The sequence below is a fragment of the Leopardus geoffroyi genome, chromosome A2 (assembly GCF_018350155.1).
Source record: "Leopardus geoffroyi isolate Oge1 chromosome A2, O.geoffroyi_Oge1_pat1.0, whole genome shotgun sequence".
Taxonomy (NCBI): domain Eukaryota; kingdom Metazoa; phylum Chordata; class Mammalia; order Carnivora; family Felidae; genus Leopardus; species Leopardus geoffroyi.
This window is the reverse complement of record NC_059331.1, coordinates 161067913-161087209: the sequence shown is the minus strand read 5'-3', so window position 1 is coordinate 161087209 and position 19297 is coordinate 161067913. Positions and strand designations below refer to the sequence as shown.

At 39.7% G+C, this 19297-nt stretch overlaps 1 protein-coding gene across 1 annotated transcript in view; it reads right to left on the bottom strand.

The window, feature by feature from the left end:
- CNTNAP2 (contactin associated protein 2) overlaps positions 1–19297 on the bottom strand; it is a 1977252-nt gene that overhangs the window by 771853 nt on the left and 1186102 nt on the right. The window contains exon 11 of the mRNA XM_045496029.1: positions 4077–4183. Coding sequence (XP_045351985.1) covers positions 4077–4183 — 107 coding nt within the window. The remainder of the gene's footprint in view (positions 1–4076; positions 4184–19297) is intronic.

The following is a 19297-nucleotide window of genomic DNA, read 5'->3' as shown; positions in this document are numbered from 1 at the left end:
TACTAGTGAGTTACAAATTCATTGAGAACGGAATATGTATCTGCATAAGAAAATTTAAGAAGATAAAACAGGGGTGCCTGGGTGGCTCAGTCGGTTGGGCGCCTGACTTTGGCTCAGGTCATGATCTCACAGTTCATGGGTTCGAGCCCCGCGTCGGGCTCTGTGCTGACAGCTCAGAGCCTGGAGCCTGTTTCGGATTCTGTGTCTCCCTCTCTCTGTCTCTGCCCCTCCCCTGCTCACGCTCTGTCTCTGTCTCAAAAATAAATAAACATTAAAAAAAATTTAAGAAGATAAAACAGCAACAGGTTAATGTATTTGCATGATTTGGTCACAAACTAACCTCTTTGGTATTCAGGAGAACAAAAACCGGGTTGCCCTTTCCTGCGATTGATCTGACCTTTGGCTTTCCCTGGGGCATTTCCTCATCCAAGGGGTGGCATCCTGGCTCCTCAGGACAGTGGTTTGTAAATGACAAGCCTCTGAGCCCCACGCAAAATGTATTTGAAAATAAATTCTCCACATATAAACACACCAACAGACAGATACGGGTCCCTTTTAATTTTCTTCAATTCTTCTGGAAAAAAGAGAAAACTATGGAAATCACTCACTTGAAACCCACTCTGCCATGAGAATGACGACAATGAATAGGAGTATGAACTTAAGTGACCAGTTATGGGATGTGGTCAGTTACTGATGCAGAAGTTCAGATCAGAGGATGTTTGTCCTAAAAGGGATGAATTAGTGAAAATTTGCTGATTACTAATGTTGCTGAAACTCTTCTCAGTGCCTTCCATAAACCACGTCATTCAATCTTAGGATGGCTTTACAAGGGTCACTGCACCCATTTCACAGTGGAGCTCGAAGAGTCTGAGTGCCCAAGGTTACAAGTAAGTAAGAGATAGGGCCAGGTTCAAACTCAGGCAGTGTGACCTATCATAGAAGGGCTTCCCGGTTCCATCTTGGATCTTCCAGCCTCTGGCCTGGATGATCACCGGTCTTCTGAGAAATAGTTATGTCACCCTGAGCAACCCAAGACCCGAGGTGAAAATGTGTAGAAATAGTAGCCCAGCTGTAATGTTTGAAGCTCTACTAAATATTTAGTTATACTATGCTCTAGATTTTAGTTAGCTGTTTTTGTTCTTCCCTTTAAAAGTAGTACTGTAATAAATTACCATAAGTCCTTTTTTTCAAAAGGGATCCTTGGTCCTCTGCAGGCAATAACAAGCTAAATTATTTTGTAACAATAACAAAGTTCAAAACCACGGAGCACAGAAAAAGCAGCAGAAAGACTCAGCTCACTGGCTTTAGAACTGTAAGAGACCTCGGTAGCTATTTAGCCAAGAGGAAGAAGTGAAGTGACTTCTACGAGAAGAGAAATGACTCACAACAAAGGCACAAGGCATGGTAATCTTGGAGTTAGCTAGCCAGCATCGGAAGCCAGTTTCTTTGGACCTCAATGCTTTTGCTATGAGTGCTATCACTGAGGCCAGATGCAATGTCGTTCATTCTGTATCAAACTGAATGGCATATACTATATATTTTTACATTATTCTTGCTGGACCAGACCCTTCTGATTTTGAATGGATCCATGGGAGTAACTAAGAGATAAATCAAGCCTTTTAGTTTATTTGGAAGCATACAGCCTTCAATAAGGTACAAGATAAATATTTTTCACCACAAAATAGTGTCAGTGACCACTTTCTGTAATTAGGCACGGTGGTCTTCTAACCTCTACGCGCACACTTGATTTTCAAGATTTCAGTTTCACTTAGAGAAGACCAGCAGAGATCAGGTTATGTTTAAAAGAATGACTCTACTTTTACAGATACAAAAGTGAAATAATGAACAGGTAGAAATGAGCACCTGGGCGGAGATCATTTCCCTCTTTTATGTAAATACTCTCAGGACATTTCTAATACTTGGAGTCATTACTCTTTAAAAACAAACAAACAAAGAAAACCTCAACTATCCGACCTGTACCATATATTTACATTTAAAACAAATTAAATATTTTTAAAATCTCTTTTTCTTTGCTGTGTCTTTAAATGAAGGAAACAGCTATAAAAATAATTATTTCCTTTTTTTTAAAATGTTTATTTATTTTTGAGAGAGACAAGGCATGAGTGGGGGAGGGGCAAAGAAAGAGGACACAGACTCAGAAAGAAAGGAGACACAGACTCAGAAGCAGGCTCCAGGCTCTGAGCTGTCAGCACAGAGCCTGATGCAGGGCTCAAACTCACAAACCGTGAGATCATGACCTGAGCCGAAGTCGGACGCTCAACCGACCGAGCCACCCAGGTGCCTCTTGCTTTCCAGTTCAATACCAAAATGGTCACTGGAGTTAGGAACCCCTTGTCATCACCACCAATTTCTGGTTCTTTGTCTTTAGTTAGAATTTTCATATTTAGGAAAAAGATCCCTTATAGTTAATGGTGGTATATATGTCACAACATATAAATTATGCTGGTGGAGTGAATGTGCGCAGTTGTATCAAAGTTACCTAACTCAAGCATTGTTTATCATATAATGAATATCACAGACTGAAACTTAACATTTTGGCATGATTGGCAAGGGGCAACTTTAGTTATATAATTCCTTTACTGTAACTACTTTCAGTATTAGTTTCATTTTTTATTCATTACTTTTCCATATACCTATATAGACTTTAATGATAACCAAATTACTATCTTTTTTTAAGTTTATTTATTTATTTTCAGAGGGAGAGAAAGAACAGGGGAGAGGTAGAGAGTGAGGGAGAGAGAGAATCCCAAGCAGACTTCGCACTGTCAGTGCAGAGCCCGACGCGGGGCTTGAACTTATGAACTGTGAAATCATGACCTGAGCCAAAGTCAAGAGTTGGACACTTAACCGACTAAGCCACCCAGGTGCCCTACTATCTGTTTTTATTTTCTTGTATATCTTACTGTTAACGTTAATTTTTCTAGGATCATTTTTGTCTCTTGTTTTTGAGCAACTTTCTAAACACAATTTTAAGCGCAAGACAATAAATTACATTTTTCTCTGTTGAAGTCTTCTATTCTGAACACAATTTCTAACTTTTGCTACAGATAATGATATGAAAGGCTCAGAGAGCTGTACTGCATTTTATTAACCCTAGAACTCTTCTCTGATGATATTTGTGTCATTCTTTCCTAAAAATGAAGTGAAATGAAAGAAGTCTGTGTAATTAGAGGGTTTAGATATTAGATTCTCAGTTTTTCAGCATATTAGGAAGAGACTGAAGAAGACAGAATCTCTTTCTCTCCCCTGCTTCCTTTCTCCCTATGCACGCATACACACACACACACACACACACACACACACACACACACACACTGCAGACAATGGACTTCTTTCAACTATACGTTGTATGCCAAATCTGTTCCCAAAAGGGCTTTTTAAATAGCCGTGCATTTTTGGAAAATTAATATCGCAAATATAGAGTTCACATTCATTTAAAAATATTCTTGGATCACAAAAAAATATAATCTTTAACTTTTCACCGTAAAGCGATTATGTAACACAAGGCACATCTGTGTTTTACTAGTCATTTTACGTGCCGCTTTTTACTTTTAATATCTAGAAAAACAACTTGCCTTCTTGGATTCTTGCTTTAGATACAGAACTTAATGGGCTTTATTCCACTTTCTAACTTATTTTTCTGATCTGAAAAATGTGGCCAAATAGTTGTGACGGGGCATGAGATGACTCCTGTCTAGACACCGAAGGTTCAAATTATACTGTGTCTGCCTCTCTGATGAACTGATAAATGAGGATCCAGTCAGATACATTACACTAACACAATTTCCCAAAATATCCAGACATGGCTTAGACACACAGAGGCAAACCCAAGATCAGCCTTCCCTTCCCAACCATGTTTACGGAACACTGGACGCGTGGGTCCTTCTTTTTGGAGTCATTAGGCAAGAGAGAATGTATCTTGACAACTCGGAACTGTTGTCATGATGTGACAACACAATCTGGGTTCCTTAGAAGCAGCTGACCAGTGGGTGCATGCAGAAGACCCGGGGTCTGCGTGCAATTACAAGGTCAGAGGGAGAGGGAGAGGCACTCACAGTTGTGGCAGGTGGCTCCACTATACCCCGTCTCCTCGCAAGCGCACTGGAAGCTGTGCCATGTTTGCGAGCACTTCCCGCCATGCTCGCAGTGATTGGGCACACATCTGTCAGAGAAAGAGACAAACAGAAATGAACCAACACACGAATGAGATTTATGAGTGGCCAAATTCCAAGCCGTCTGGGCAATATATCATTTCAATGCCAGGTTGACTTACCCAGGCAATTAATCCTTGTTAGTTTAAGCAGATTAATATGATCCATGATGGAAGGTGCCAGGCGCACAAAAGATGATGTATCACAAGCCTGGTGTTTCCCATTTTTTGAGTAAACAGTAGAAATTAACAAACAGTGGAGAGGCTCATTTGCATAGCACAGATTCATTTTATTTTGCCTTTGCACACAACAAAAGTCACTAGCTGGGTTTCCTCCTGGTGAAAGATAGGGTAGCCATCTTGTTTCTGGTCTTCTTCCATATCAAGGCCAATACCAAGTCAGAAAGGGGTGACACTGAGTTTTTCATAGCAGTTTCAGTTTTTGAAAAAATGCCATGGCAACAGCCAGAAAAGATTGCTAACTCTTCTGTACTTCTCCCCCTGTGTCCAGCTGGTGAATCAAAGCTACGTATCCAAAACATCAAGCATAATACGGGGGAAAATGTGGGTTTCATGTTGAAATCTTTGTTTTCTATTTATGATACAGCCAGTTGTGGCTACGTAAGTTAACCTTTTACTTTTAATGTTTATTTATTTTTTTGAGAGAGAGAGAGAGCACAAGTGGGGTAGGCGTAGAGAGAGGGGGAGACACAGAATCGAAAGCAGGCTCCAGGCTCTGAGCTGTCAGCACAGAACCTGACTAGGGCTCAAACTCACAGACCACAAGATCATGACCTGAGCTGAAGGTCTTAACCGACTGAGCCACCCAGGCGCCCCTAACCTTTCTTAATATCAATTTCTCTTTTGAAATACGGAGTAATTTTACCTACCTCATAAGTAGATGTAAGGTGTGGAGGTAATACGTATAGACTAGATAACTAACAGGCAGGAAGTAGAGGGACAGCATAGGGGAGCTACAAATATTTGGACTGCAACGTCGAGGGCATAATTTCCTAGCTTGCTTGTATTCTCACTACAGTGAGGTTGAAACCTGTTCAGAAACACTCCTGTTTCAATAGCAGACTCTTTACTTCCTCCTGGTCCTACTGCCTTATTCTTCCCACCAATTCTTTTCTTCAACTTCCCGAAAACCTGATTCTTTGTAATTCTGGTTAAGATGCTCACAGATAACAAAGGCATTACTCCGTATTACCATTCACAAAAGATTTCAAGATTTTAATAAGAAACTGTCTAAAACGGAAATGTCTACCCAGGTTAAAACAGTAGAATCTACCATAATGGATCACAGGCAATGGACTGAGAGGGACCCACACTGCACGGGACCCCTGAGTCATAATGCCCTGGTAGCTTCCTGCTGTGAAATTTGATAGGGCTGGTCTCAGAGACAGCATTCGTCATCCCCCCATTCTTGATTTACCCTCAGTCATGCCTAAACCCACAGCAGGCATAATTCCATCTGGCATTGAACCTCCCATTCTTATGTAGGAACGTGGTCCCCTACAACTCTTTGCAAACCTTTAGTGATGCAACACACATTCACTGAACACTTGCTATGTGCATAGCACATGGGAATAGAAGGCAAGTAAGATTTCAAGAACTCACAGCCTATAAAAGTAAATATATTGTATATATGAAAACTATAATGTAAGATGGAAATGAAAAGTGCCATAGTGCAGGGGCAAATGATGCATGATGGAGTTTCACATGAGGGATCATATGTAGATCTGGGGCACAATATAAAGCTTTTAGGTAGAGCCTCAATGAACAGACAAGATTATAAGAGAACTGAGAGAAGGAGCATTGCTGGGGGAAAATACAACAGAAGCAAAAAATGCTGGATTATCATGGGGGAAGGGTGGGTGTGGAAAATTCAGTCTACCTTAAAAGGCACTTGTATTTCATACGAATTTGGGCTTGGTGTTTTCAAGGCTTTAAGGAGGGTCCCTCTCCAAAGACCTTATGACCTAGGTGGAGGTGGGGAATAGGATTCACACAAAATACGACGCCAGGCAGAATTTAGTGAATACGAAAGGAATCGGAAATGCTATAGAAATATGGACATTAGAGTAGCTATGGGTAGAATATAAATAAATATGAAGTTTAAAGCATTTCACTGCATTTTTATAATAACATGCTGAAAATTTTCCCAGCAGAGAGTGAGAAAGCGATGACACAGACAGAGAACCGTGCCCTCCTGTACTCTCGCAGGCACCGAGGCATGGCATGGGCCTCTGCAGAGGCCCTGATTCTCCAGGTCATGAGAAAAATCAATGGGATAAACACTCAAAAATTATGAAAATCTAAAGAAACATCCTTGGTACTTAATTTTGGAATTCAGTGTGTATATGGCTTTGTGTGGTATATTTACTTTCTAAATAGTTGTGGGTTAATATTAGCTCAGTCTAATAGTGAAAGTAATTTACATCAGCTCATTATATCCATTAATTCAGGAGGAAGTGATGCAGAAGTGTACTGAGTTGCAAAGCAAAGCCAGCTCAGACTCTCAATGTGCTCTAAATAACGCACAAAGCAGAGAAGCCACCTGTCCATGATAAAAAAGACTACCATGTACGTAAACACACACGCGAAGTGTATAACCATCAAGTGAGACTGACTGAATGCTCCCAAAATTCAGTATTAACGATTTCTTTAAAAGTGGTCTCTTATTTAAACGGGGTTTTAATATCTCATTTGGTAATGTCTGTTCCTTATAATTTGCATTTTTTAAACAGATAGTATCCTTTTGCTGCTACTGGCATTTAGTTCTTCTTTTCTTTTTTTTTTTTTTTAAAGAAAAACCATTAAGTTTTATTTATTTTGAGAGAGAGAGGGAGAGGAGGAGAAAGAGAGCACACACGCTAGGGAGGGGCAGAGAGAAGGAGAGACAGAATCCCCAAGCGAGCTCCACACCATCAGCACAGAGCCCTACATAGGGCTCCAACTGTGAGATCGTGACCTGAGCGGAGATCCAGAGTCAGATGCTTAACCGACTGAGCCACCCAGGCGCCCCTGGCATTTAGTTCTTGATGGTGAGAGATGTTTTATTTCCAAACAAATTGACTCAAATGTAATTTCAAACCCTAATACTTTACCACTATATTTAACACAAAAATGTTAGGGCCAGTCACCAAGCAAAACAAAATATGAATTAAAGTAGTCTCCCACTTCCTGTTTATTTCTTCTCCCATGCTCCCACAATTTGCAGAGGTCCTATGCATCATTATCACATTGGTTAGTAATTGTTTGAACATCTTGTCTCTTGTAAACCGTGAGATTCTGCAGTTAGGGATTTTCATCTTATGACTCAGCATGACCAGGTGCCTCATCTACCCAGAAAATGCCTGCTGGGCACTGACCGAAGGAATGGATGAAGGTGCTGAATGTGAAGTTACACCAAGGGGCAGAAGTAAGTTTGGAGGAAACATCTCTTTTACTGGGAGAACTATGGATTGGTGTTATGTATGATTTTAGTCTTACATCCAGACTCTTGCTTGAGGTAACTGTTACATGTAGACTTTGTTTCATGGCTTGTCCTAGGTTGGAATTTTTGATTTGCATCAAATGAGACTCCCAGTGGCTCCACTGTGGTTACGGGACAGCTACTTGGGGGCAGTATCAGGACCCTGCATGGGACAAGTTGGCGAGTGTCAATGTGCTGTGATCAAAGGGCTCCAGAGGAAGTGATGCATCCAATTATCTCTGTCCCCGAGACTCTTCCAGCTTGAATCATCCCTCCAGTCGTAGCAATGCTTTCCAAAATGCTTCAGAAGCAGAAGGCATTTTTTTTTCAAATAAAAGTGACTTATACCACGATATGGAAAACAAACAAAAGCTAACCTTTGAAACTTGAAATGTACAACGATCACTTACTCTAAAATCCATCACTACGGACGAAGTGGCTGTTTGGATGGATGCAACAATCCTGTCTAGGGTTATGGATGACAGTTGTAGTTTTATTTTACCCCGAGTATCTCTTTTATTTCTATACTCGATTTTAATGGCAAAGCATTGAGAAAAAATGGTATTCGCAGATAGAAGGAACTGCATATGGTTCCAGGTTTGTTTGTCACGGCTCCCTTCTGTGGATACTACTTTAACAGAGACAGCAGAAGAAAGTTTATTTCAAATCGAAAAGAATGTCAATCTGACAGCATCACAGAATGCAATGGTCGTCTTCAAAGGACTTCGAAAGTGTTTTCTTTTTCTACGGTGCTTAATAGTTATTATTAAGAACCCAACATAAAAACCACACAGTGGTTTTCTGAAATGTGTTCGCACAATACCAAATAATGATTAACAGTGGAGGGTTTTTCAGAACGGCTTGCTGTTACTAACATCCTGAACTACGGTACACAAAAGTTCTCAAATGTTCGTGCATATAGGAGTCACTTGAAAATCTGGTTACAATGAAAATTCTGATTTCTTAAGTCTGGGATGGAGTCTGAGATCCTGTCTTTCTAACCTGCTTTCCAGGGCTGCTCAGGCAGGCAGTCAGAGGACCTCACTGTGAATTAAAAAACTCGAGGGCATTTAGTCCCTCCTCCCTAGGGGCTCAAGGAAGAATCTGGAGGAGGAGAGAAGCAGCAGCCCCAGGAGGGAGGGCGTGGGGGAGAGACAGCAAGTGGGAGAGGCCAATTTGATATATCAGGCCACTTGTCCACTCAGAGTAACAACATAATCATCTCCTAATCTCACGTAGTTGGTTTAATCATTTTGGAACCCGAGTTTAGACCCCATATTACTCCTAGAAAGTGATGACTGAATATAAAGGCAGTTTCATTTGACCTGAAAATCAAGTTCTGTATTCTCCTTCTGTGTCAGCTGAGATCCCCGACCTGCTTAGTTATGGGACAGGGGCCAGTTCTGCAGTATGTCATTTGCTTTCAGATTAGTACAAATTTTATCCCGGGACATTATATATGCCTTGTTCTAGACTTCAGAAAAGAAAACTTCAGGTCAGGGTATAGGTTATTTTGTGAACTACTGGAAAATATTTAGAGCGATTTATAAATTGCCATCCCAGTGTAAATTACCTCTTGAATTTTATTTTTTTCTTTCATCTTGGTGCAGAATTTCATATCTGTTCATCAAGACAGGCAATTCATTTAGAAAGTTTGCTTGCTGAAATGCTGTTTTTTATACTCCTGGCTCTCAGAGCTATTTCCACAATCATGGCAGAGTTTTCTTCTGCATTACCTTTAATATTGATCTCAACAATATTTTAGTACTTGTATTTTCACACTAATTAGATTTCAATTTTAGTTGAAGGCATACTCTCTGTGGAGTATATATCACTGCCTTACATTTTTTCCTGTTCAAACTGAAATTATATAGAGAAGTAATCATAATTCCAGCAACTAATTTAGTATTTCATTGCTACATAACTTAATTTTATAGCTGTACGACCAGAAAACCTAATGTTATATTGATGGTGCTACTTCAACAAGCATTTATTTATGGAAATATTTAAATGTAGAGATATTTATTATGCCTCCTACATCATGCCCAAAGTTTCCATTAAGAATAATCAAGCATATTTGGTCCGCATCTTTCCAACAATTATACATTTCTAGACTAGCCATATGCATCAATTGTAGCCTTACTATAGAAGCACCTTAAAAGTCATTTCTATTGTAATAAACCTGAGTCCACTTTATTTTACTTTGTTAATTTACTTTGAGTTATAATTTTACAACGTATTCCGCAATGATTTATGAATAAAACGTCTTTTTTTTTTTTTTTTAATTTTTTTTTTTTTTTCCAACGTTTATTTATTTTTGGGACAGAGAGAGACAGAGCGTGAACGGGGGAGGGGCAGCGAGAGAGGGAGACACAGAATCAGAAACAGGCTCCAGGCTCTGAGCCATCAGCCCAGAGCCCGACGCGGGGCTCGAACTCACGGACCGCGAGATCGTGACCTGGCTGAAGTCGGACGCTTAACCGACTGCGCCACCCAGGCGCCCCTGAATAAAACGTCTTTTAAGAGATCACAGGCTCACACGAAGAGAGACCAGTAAGATCATTAGTTCCTTCACCTTCCAGGTCCATTTGTATTCAACCTAGGTAAACAGCAGTAAGCTCTTTTTAATGAGTCAGGACACTCTAAAACAAACTCTGGGGAAACAAAGAATAAAGGCAGTTTCATCCTCAAGAAATTGTATTTATTCATCACAATGTAATCGGCAAGTCAGGTCTCTATCTATGTCTGATATTAAAAATATTGGTACCGAATTAAGATAATATACCACTATTCTACGAGTATACTGAGATTTATGGAAAAGTTAATCTCTGAAGAAAGCATGGATTCAGATGAGCCCGAGAGGAGGAGGAGAAACTTTCTACACACAGGGAGAGCCAAAGCTTGTACCAGCATGAGTAAATACAAAATGTGGCCATAGATTAATGAATTGTTGAGTTTGGCCAGAGCAGAAAGCTTGCATCCACGTTGAGGATTACAGCAGAAAGTTGTGGATGTCTGGCCAACAGCCCTTTCCTCTTTCTTGCTTCCTATGGTAACTGTTATCTTGTTCAGGCATCTTCTGTCTTTCATGTGGCCATGTGCTTTTGAAGGGAGACTAGCCCAGTCTCCAGGAGACAAAAAAAAGTAAAGAACCAGGCTTCTTAATGAGGTCATCGACCTCTAGCGCACATTGTTCTCCAAAATCTTTGACCCCCTGTTTTTACAGCAACAGAATTTGTGTCTTGACACAGAGCCATCCAGGTAAAGATACCATTTTCCAGGCTCCTTTTAATTTAGGGGGTCTGTGACTAAGCTTGATCGATGTATGCACTGTCTGGGTTAAGCCCCAAAAGGGAAAGGGCACGCATTATTCTTGCTTTTCGGTTACTCCTGATCTCCTTCCTAAAATGACCCTAGGATGGTGAGACCTGGAACAGGCGTCTGTGAACACATGAGGACAAGAAAGGAAAATGTTAAGGAGTCTAGTTCCTGGATAACATACTAGCCCTGGACCATCTGCTCAAATGTTTCCTGTCCCCACCTTAACCGCGCTGCCTGTTAAGTGTTGACGTCCTCAGGGCTCGGTCCTGGGTTCTGCCTAGGGTGGCTCCAAGCTTCTATCGCTGATTCAGACTTCCACGGAAAGCTTCAGACCTGTGTATCTGACCAGCTCCTCGACAGCAGCCCCTCGGAGGTGTAAGAGGCATCACAAAGGAGGTCAGGGTACTCCCCCACCTTCTCACTCTCCCGTTCAATCTCGTCTCAGCTAATGGCACCACCAGGTACGTGGTCGCTCATCTCAGAAAACCCGAAGTTATTCTTCACAGCCTCCTTTCTACTGCTTCTACGGCAGACATCAGCAAAGCTTGGTGAATTAACATTCAAAAGCTTGCCGGAAATTTATCCACTTTCTGTGTTTCTACTCACTCGTTCAACCCACCATCACTTCTCCCTGGATCACAATGCCTCTCTACTCATCCGCCTGCCCTTTTCCACTCTTGCCTTGCTTTAAATTATTCTCAGCGAAAGGCCAGAGTGAACTTCCGCATTATATCACACGACTCTTGAAAGCCTCTGATGGACTCTCGTCTCACCTGGGAAACGTTGGAGCACTGGTCCGTCTCCGCACAGTCCCCTCTGCCTGTTTCTCTGTGGCCACCATCTCCCGCTCCTCTTCCTCCCGCCATGTTCTCGGGACACCTGCCCTCCTTTGAGTCACCAGTGGCTCAAACTCTTTCCTTTACACCTTTACGCACACATTCCCTCTTTTCTAACGCGTATTTTTCCCTAGCCGTCACAGAAAAGGTTCTTTTGTTTTCCTCAGTTCTTACCTTCAGGGGTCTCCTCTGACCTTCCAATATGAAGTACTTACCACCACCTGACACTCTCTTTTTGATCTATCGCAAGTTCTAATTAAATACGCGTCGGTTTCTTTCCTGCCAGGCTTCTTTATGGAACTATGCTTTCCCTGATGGCAGGGACTATGTCTCTTGACCACTCTTTACCCATTGCCTAGAATTCTGTCTGGCATCGAGTAGGTACTCATTAAATAATTATTGACTGTATTTTGAATAAGTGAATTATCAGGCCACTTAGATACTTGAAAATGGCTTTCAGTACCATTTTGATAGCATATGAATGCGGACATAGAGAATGTCTCAGACTGCTGCACTCTGAGTGAGTTTTGGATTATCTGGTCCATTTCTCTCAAATCTATCACATAAACATTATATCATTATACAAAAAGTCAAACTGTCTGGCCAAAGGATTTACATAATCTCCACCTATACCAGAATGCCATCTTATTTGTAGATGAAGGAAACACATATCCAACATAAGCCCTTTAATCTAAAAAATGAGTGAAGTCTTTATATATTGATATAACTATTAGAATGCAAACCCAAACTTGGCAAAGCCCAGCGGTCAAGCAAAGACAGTATTTTGACAAGTCAATCAGTATCAAGAAATATCAAAATCAAGAAACATCAAAATAATAATAAAATAATGGCTAGTGGAAGAATGAAACCCCATAAGTTTATAGGTTTCTTTTATTAAGAAAAGATAGCATGAATAACTTTTATAGGATACTGTAAAATTATTTTTTATGAATTTAGGATGATTAAATATTTTTTAAAGTTTATTTTTATTTATACTGAGAGAGAGAGAGAGAGGAGAGAGAGAGCAAGCAGGGGAGGGGCAGAGAGAGAGGGGGGACACAGAATCTGAAGCAGGCTCCAGGCTCTGAGCTGTCAGCACAGAGCCTGACATGGGACTTGAACTCCCAAACCATGAGATCATAACCTGAGCCAAAACTAGGAGCTGGATGCTTAACTCACTGAGCCACCCAGGCATCCCAGCATGATTAAATATTTTAAAGGAAGTGATGTTATTAACAAAATTACCATGAAACCAATAGTGAAATTATTTTACAGTTTATACTTACAGAGTATAACAAGCCAAAGGCATACAGGCAGTTTCATCATTTAAAAAAATGACATAAGTTTAACAAATTAGAAAAATGTGCACAAAAGTATAATATTTGAGGTGCAATGTCTTTTTAATTGGTTCACCACTTGTTACAATTCTGAAATCAAACTGAAAACATCCCTTTAGATGGGCATCATCGCATTCTGATCTCCCAAATATTCGCTAATGAAGAACATTTAAAACGTCCTATTTTTAGTGTAGTCAGGCTTCAAAAATATCATACATGATGAAACCAGTATTCTAAAAAATAGAGACACGTGGCTTCTAAAAGCCAATGTAGGATACATTCACTTAAAGAAAAAAAAATATCCACCCAAGGCAGAAATGTGTGATTAATAGATCCTTGTTCTCCAGATACCAATATGGCAATGTTTTCACTTATGCCACACACACACACACACACACACACACACAAAGCCAAATAAGATTAACTTTTTAAAAATGTGTATTCAAAACAAACAAAAAGCAGAATCAGACCTATAAACACAGAGAACAAACTGATGGTTGCCAGAGGGAAGAGGGGTGGGGGGTGGGCAAAATGGCTGAAGGCAAGTGGGAGACACAGGATACTAGTTGTGGACTGAATGACTCATGGAATAAAAGGTACAGGACAGGGAATACAGTCAACGGTATTGTAATAGTGTTGTTTGGTGACAGGTGGGAGCTATACGTGTAAGCAGAGCATATCATACAGAGAAGCGGACTCACTACGTTGTGTACCGAAACTAATGTGTGTCAACTCTACTCAAGGTAACTAAAAACATGTCTATCCAATGTTGACCTTGTATCCAGGAGACTCAGTAAGATTTGTCCCATGCCTCCTTCCAAAAAAGGAAAACACTAGTGAAGAACTGAACCAAGGAAGAGATTCCATTATTAGATAATTTATTAAATAAAGTCTCCTGTGACTTTGGAATACAGACTACTCAGGTATTTATTCCTAAGACACACAGAAATTTGGTCCAAGACTTTGAAAACTAGATCTAATCTTGTCAAACCAGAGGATCTGATAAATTTTAAAATGATAGAGTCATAAAGATTAGACGCTGCTCAAACACTGGTATTAAACCCATCACTTTGCACTTGAGTGGAACAACTTAGTATCATACATATAGGTTCTAATGTTTTCAAGTTAGCAGTCTAGAAATGAACTTAAAATCTCCCTACAAGAGGAAACTATTCATGTATATACAATCTTTAGAAGGAACTGTTGTCACCACTATGATTTAAAACAGCTGTGGACAGAAAAAAAAAATTAAATTAAAATAAAAAACAAAACTCTCAAATGAAGTACCTATTGGGGAGAATCATTATAATAAAGCTTCTTTGCCACGCAGATTGTGTGTGTGGTCTCAGAAATATAATGTAACATCCATTTCTACTAACGGTGTTGAAGATCTTTTAATTTTTTCTCTTAATAACTGATTATGATTATGATGATATGAAATGATCATAAGACGTGTGTGTGTGTGTGTGTGTGTGTGTGTGTGTGTGTGAGCATGCGCATTGCTGTTTTTTTTGTTGTTGCTTTGTTTCAGTTTTTTGTTTAATTCTAAAATTCACATCTGTGTGCTTCTGGGTTCAAACAAAATTCAAAACCACTGAAATAGAATGGTAAAAGTTTAAAGCTAGAAAGAGTAATTGAGCTCCTGGTTTAATCCCCTTATTTCATAAATGAAGAAGCTAAAAACTGGAAACTGAGTGAAATTAGTGAGCTCAATCAAGGTCACAGATCATATTTATGGCATAGTCTGGACTTGGGCACAGATGCTGGTCTAGAACTTTTTAAATACTACGTAATTGTCCTAAGTTACAATGGAGAATCATAGTTGCAAACTAGAGAACTTTAGGAAGTATGTAATATATAGATAAAGAATTCTTACCCCTGAAGAAACAGTCAAAGAAAAAACAGAGCATGTATTTTATTGTCTTCAAACTATTTGAGTGTCTGGGCACATCTTTTTCTAATGTCTGGTTCTTAGATTTCTTTCTTTCTTTCTTTCTTTCTTTCTTTCTTTCTTTCTTTCTTTCTTTCTTTCTTTCGTTCTTTCTTTCCTTCCTTCCTTCCTTCCTTCCTTCCTTCCTTCCTTCCTTCCTTCCTTCTTCCCCTGAGTCCAAATAGGTGTACTATATTTATGTAATTTTTTGTATTTCTACAAAGAAGAGAATAACATGAACATCTTTGACATTATTTTTACAGCTGATTCAAAACAAATTTTGTGGTAGCCAATTTAAGCAATTGCTATGGTCTTGTTATCCTCACTGTCTAACTTAGTATTTTTTTCTAGAAAACACGTTAGCATCTGTGGAAGGCAGTGTTTGGTAAATTGAACTGGTTAGAAATCTTTCTGTCAGAGGGAATTTGTGACAGATATTGTTTGCAAAGAGGCTGTATGTAAATTTTGGTTCTCTAAGGAGTAAAGAGAGGAGACATGCGCTAATGGAGGTGGGGGGGGGATTTTAAACTGTTTGTGGGAAGGCAGGCAATTATCCTTTAAGAAGCTAGAGGATTCTGGGTTAACAGTCCCATGACATACGATTTCATCTCATCTGGTCATTATTTCACTGTGTCACAACTGGATTCTATGTTTCGTTAGGTCCGCTGTCTCAGTAAGACCGGGATCAGCTCCTGAGACGGGGCAGGCCTTCAATAAATACATGTTGATGCATTACTGAATTCAAGAAACTCACACAAGGAACTTCTCCTCATCTATCATGCAAGTCCCAGCACAAGAATAATCAAAGAACTTGCAGGTTGTAAAACGTTAAAAAAAAAAACAAAAAACACAAAACACACAAAAACACAAACCTGTTCTTAACACGGCCTTTGGAGATGCACACAATCGTGGCCAAACATACTAAACAGTTTTCCAAAGGTCTCAAAGCTTGTTTTTGCCAGAGATGAAATTCTCAGATTGATACCTTTCATCACTATCTTCCAGTGTTCACACTTGTTTCTTTTTATGTTAAAAAGAGATCAAGGATTCCAGCACTCAGATCTGATCTCATAGATATCAATAAATAGTTCTTTCATCACAGTCTAATATTTTGTCCTAAAGATTGTTTAACAATGTGTAATTTAAATATAATCTTCTTATAATTTTTCTGTATACTGAGCACTTTCAGAATAAATATGTTCATTACTGTTACTTCTCCCTTTGATATGCTTACTGCAAGACAGTCTCCAGTTGATTACCCACTATTATCACTATTCATGGTAATACTTGGCTAAGCAAGAGTACAAAAATAAATCATTTTGAGTTTATACTCACTTAGGGCTTTAACTCATTTATACAAATCCTGGGTAGCATGGGGTAGAATAACTATTCCATTAGTTCGATTTTGTTCCAAAATAAAATGCTAAAGAGGGTCCTATTTGTCTTTGTATCGCGTTGAGCGTGCTGTCATCTTTCGGGCTGTATTTGAGAATTTACATTGCAACCAAAAAATGAACTCAGCAGTATGAGTAAACTGACTGACATAATCAGAGGTTGGAAAATGAAACGCTTTTCAGCATTTTAAGGTTCACTGCAGAAATAACTAATGAGAAGTGGACAACATTTTATCCCCTGTTTGTAAGTGGAAAGAATACTTATTGGGTAGTATTGAGAACCTACTATTCTAGGAGTATATGAAGCACTGGGGATTCTAAGGGAATAGGTAAAATCAACACACTGTACTTTGACTATAGAGACACGGCCAAAAATACTCCAGGAAATACAGGTAGTTTATGCATATGAGGCTATGGCGGTGGTAGGGTGGCTAATCAACAGGGAAGCTCACTGGGTATGGTCTTGAGGTATTTGCAGGATGCGTAAGAGTTAGGAATCCAAGAAAGAGCTCCTGGATGTCAGAACAGGATGGGTAAGAGCAGGTATGAAGGTTTTTAATTGCATGGGAAATTACGCATCGCAGGAATCTTTAATGGCCAAAACCTGACGAGCAGAACTGGGAGAGGTAAGACATATTTTAATTATTTTCATATATGACTAATAATGGCATTAAATATTTGGCAGACGTTATATTGTTTACATATTCCCAGTTGTTAACTCTCCACTCACTTACCTGCCTCTGTTTCCCAATTAGGTACCCTGTCTTTAACCTACTTTTAAGTGAAGAAATCAAGATAACACCAAGGTTTCGGCAGAAGGGCTATCCTGATACCATAAGTACTGCTCTACGATAGATACTGTAAAGTTATTTTTTATAACACTGTAAAGTTGAGCTTTATATTTATAAAATAAACAGATTCTTCTACTATTCCTCAGTTCACTAGAAATAGAAAAATATATATATAGTAAGTCAAAAACCAAGTCATTCCCTAATGACTGTTATTCAACTCATAGATTTGGAACCAGTAAGAGCCCTCACTCAACATTTCAAGTATAAAGCAGAGTGGAAATTATGGAAGCATTCACGTCTTTTTTTAAACCAGAATAATTAAATTTTGGAATCCCCCAAAGCTGGACTACTTTCAGGAAAATAATTCATCTTGAATGGAAATAATTTTAAAAGAAGTAATAACAATGAAAATCTAACTGTTTTATTAACAGGCACTTGACTTTATAAATGGTCATGAAATAATTTGGCATGCTTCATTCTAATTACAAACAGCTCATTTCTACGGATTTATTATCTTACTTAGAAGTGGTCTGATTGCCTTATAGAAAAATTGATAGACGATAATTTGCTTCTGGTTAGAGATTTTTGATCATGCTTTCTTCTCTCCAAGCGGTCATGGCATTATGTTTATGCTGAAACAGTGAAGTTTTTCTCACTGTTTCAGATAATTAATAAACTATAGGTTTTTAGGGGCTTATGCCTCAGTAGCAAAAATGTATTCCCAAACCTAATTACTCAAGCCTAAACTTGAGTTTACTGCTGAGCATTTAATTTAATCTTTTTAGTGTTGATTATTTTTGTCACTACTGCAAGGCAGATCTCACAAGTATTTCCTTTTCAAGTGGAGTGACAAGTTGCCATCTATATCTGTACACTGAAAACCAAGTCAAGTTTTTAGCATTTCCCTTCTGCGTACATCTAGAAATTCGTTTATGGCTTATCAGGATTGAGGTTAACTCAGGATATGTCACCATGATAGAAATCTCCCCCTATGAAAAAAAAAAAAAAAATCAAGCAAGAATTCTGCTCCAAAGTAATAAGTCAATGTATTCAGGCAAGCAATTGACTAAGTAAAAAAAAAAAAAAATCAAAATTTCTGCTTTACTGCCCTCACCAGATATAGGACAATGGGGGTAAAATCCCATTCCAAAGCCCCCTGTAGACCCAGTTGCATTGACAGATGCTTGAGGTAGGATCTCAGGGTTAATGCCAACTTCCTCGTAGCTGAAACCCACAGAGGGGGATGATACTGCAGAAATAATGAACCTTTAAGAGAATAATGACCTTTAAGGAACGATTGGTTCCTCCCTGACGGGGCGCAGCTGGCCTCAGTGCACTGCAGGCTCAACTTCAACACGATTAACTTCAAAATTAAAGCTGGTTTGAAGGAAAATTTAAACCACGTTGTAAAGCAAAATCAAACAACATGAGTAAGGCGGCTTTCCGGTGTCTCTTCAAACGATGCAGTCATAGATTGGGTGGGGGGGTGGGGTGGAAAGGGAGCAGTTCTGTGGTCTCAGTGCTTGCCCACACCCTGACACACGGGGAAGGAGATGCCCACACGCTGTGACGGGGAAGGTGGCAGGGAGAATGTACTCACGCACATCCCTCTGTGTCAGAGGCATAGGTCTAGAGGCGATCCTAGACGTCAAGGTTATAAAACAGGTGTGCACCTGCATTATTGCTGGGCATTTACAGTCCAGTGCCAGCCCCCTCTGGGGAGCATCAACACAGACCCGTCTCACCGCAGCCCGGTGTCCTGGGCACAAGGGGTTTTCTAGGGCCATCTGTTAGTTCCCCAAGGCTGCCGCAAGTTACTACAAACATAGCGGCTTAAAGCAACACAAATTTATTATTGTGCAGTTCTGGAGGTCCAAAGTTTAAAATGCGTCCACGGGGTCGCTTTCCTTTTGGAAACGCACTTCCTTGCTCTTTCAGCCTCCAAGGCGGTCCACCTGTCTCTGCTCTCCTCCTTCATCCTCAATGCCAGCTGCATAGGGGGTTCCTCCCTGGCCTCTGACCTCTGCTTCTGTCCT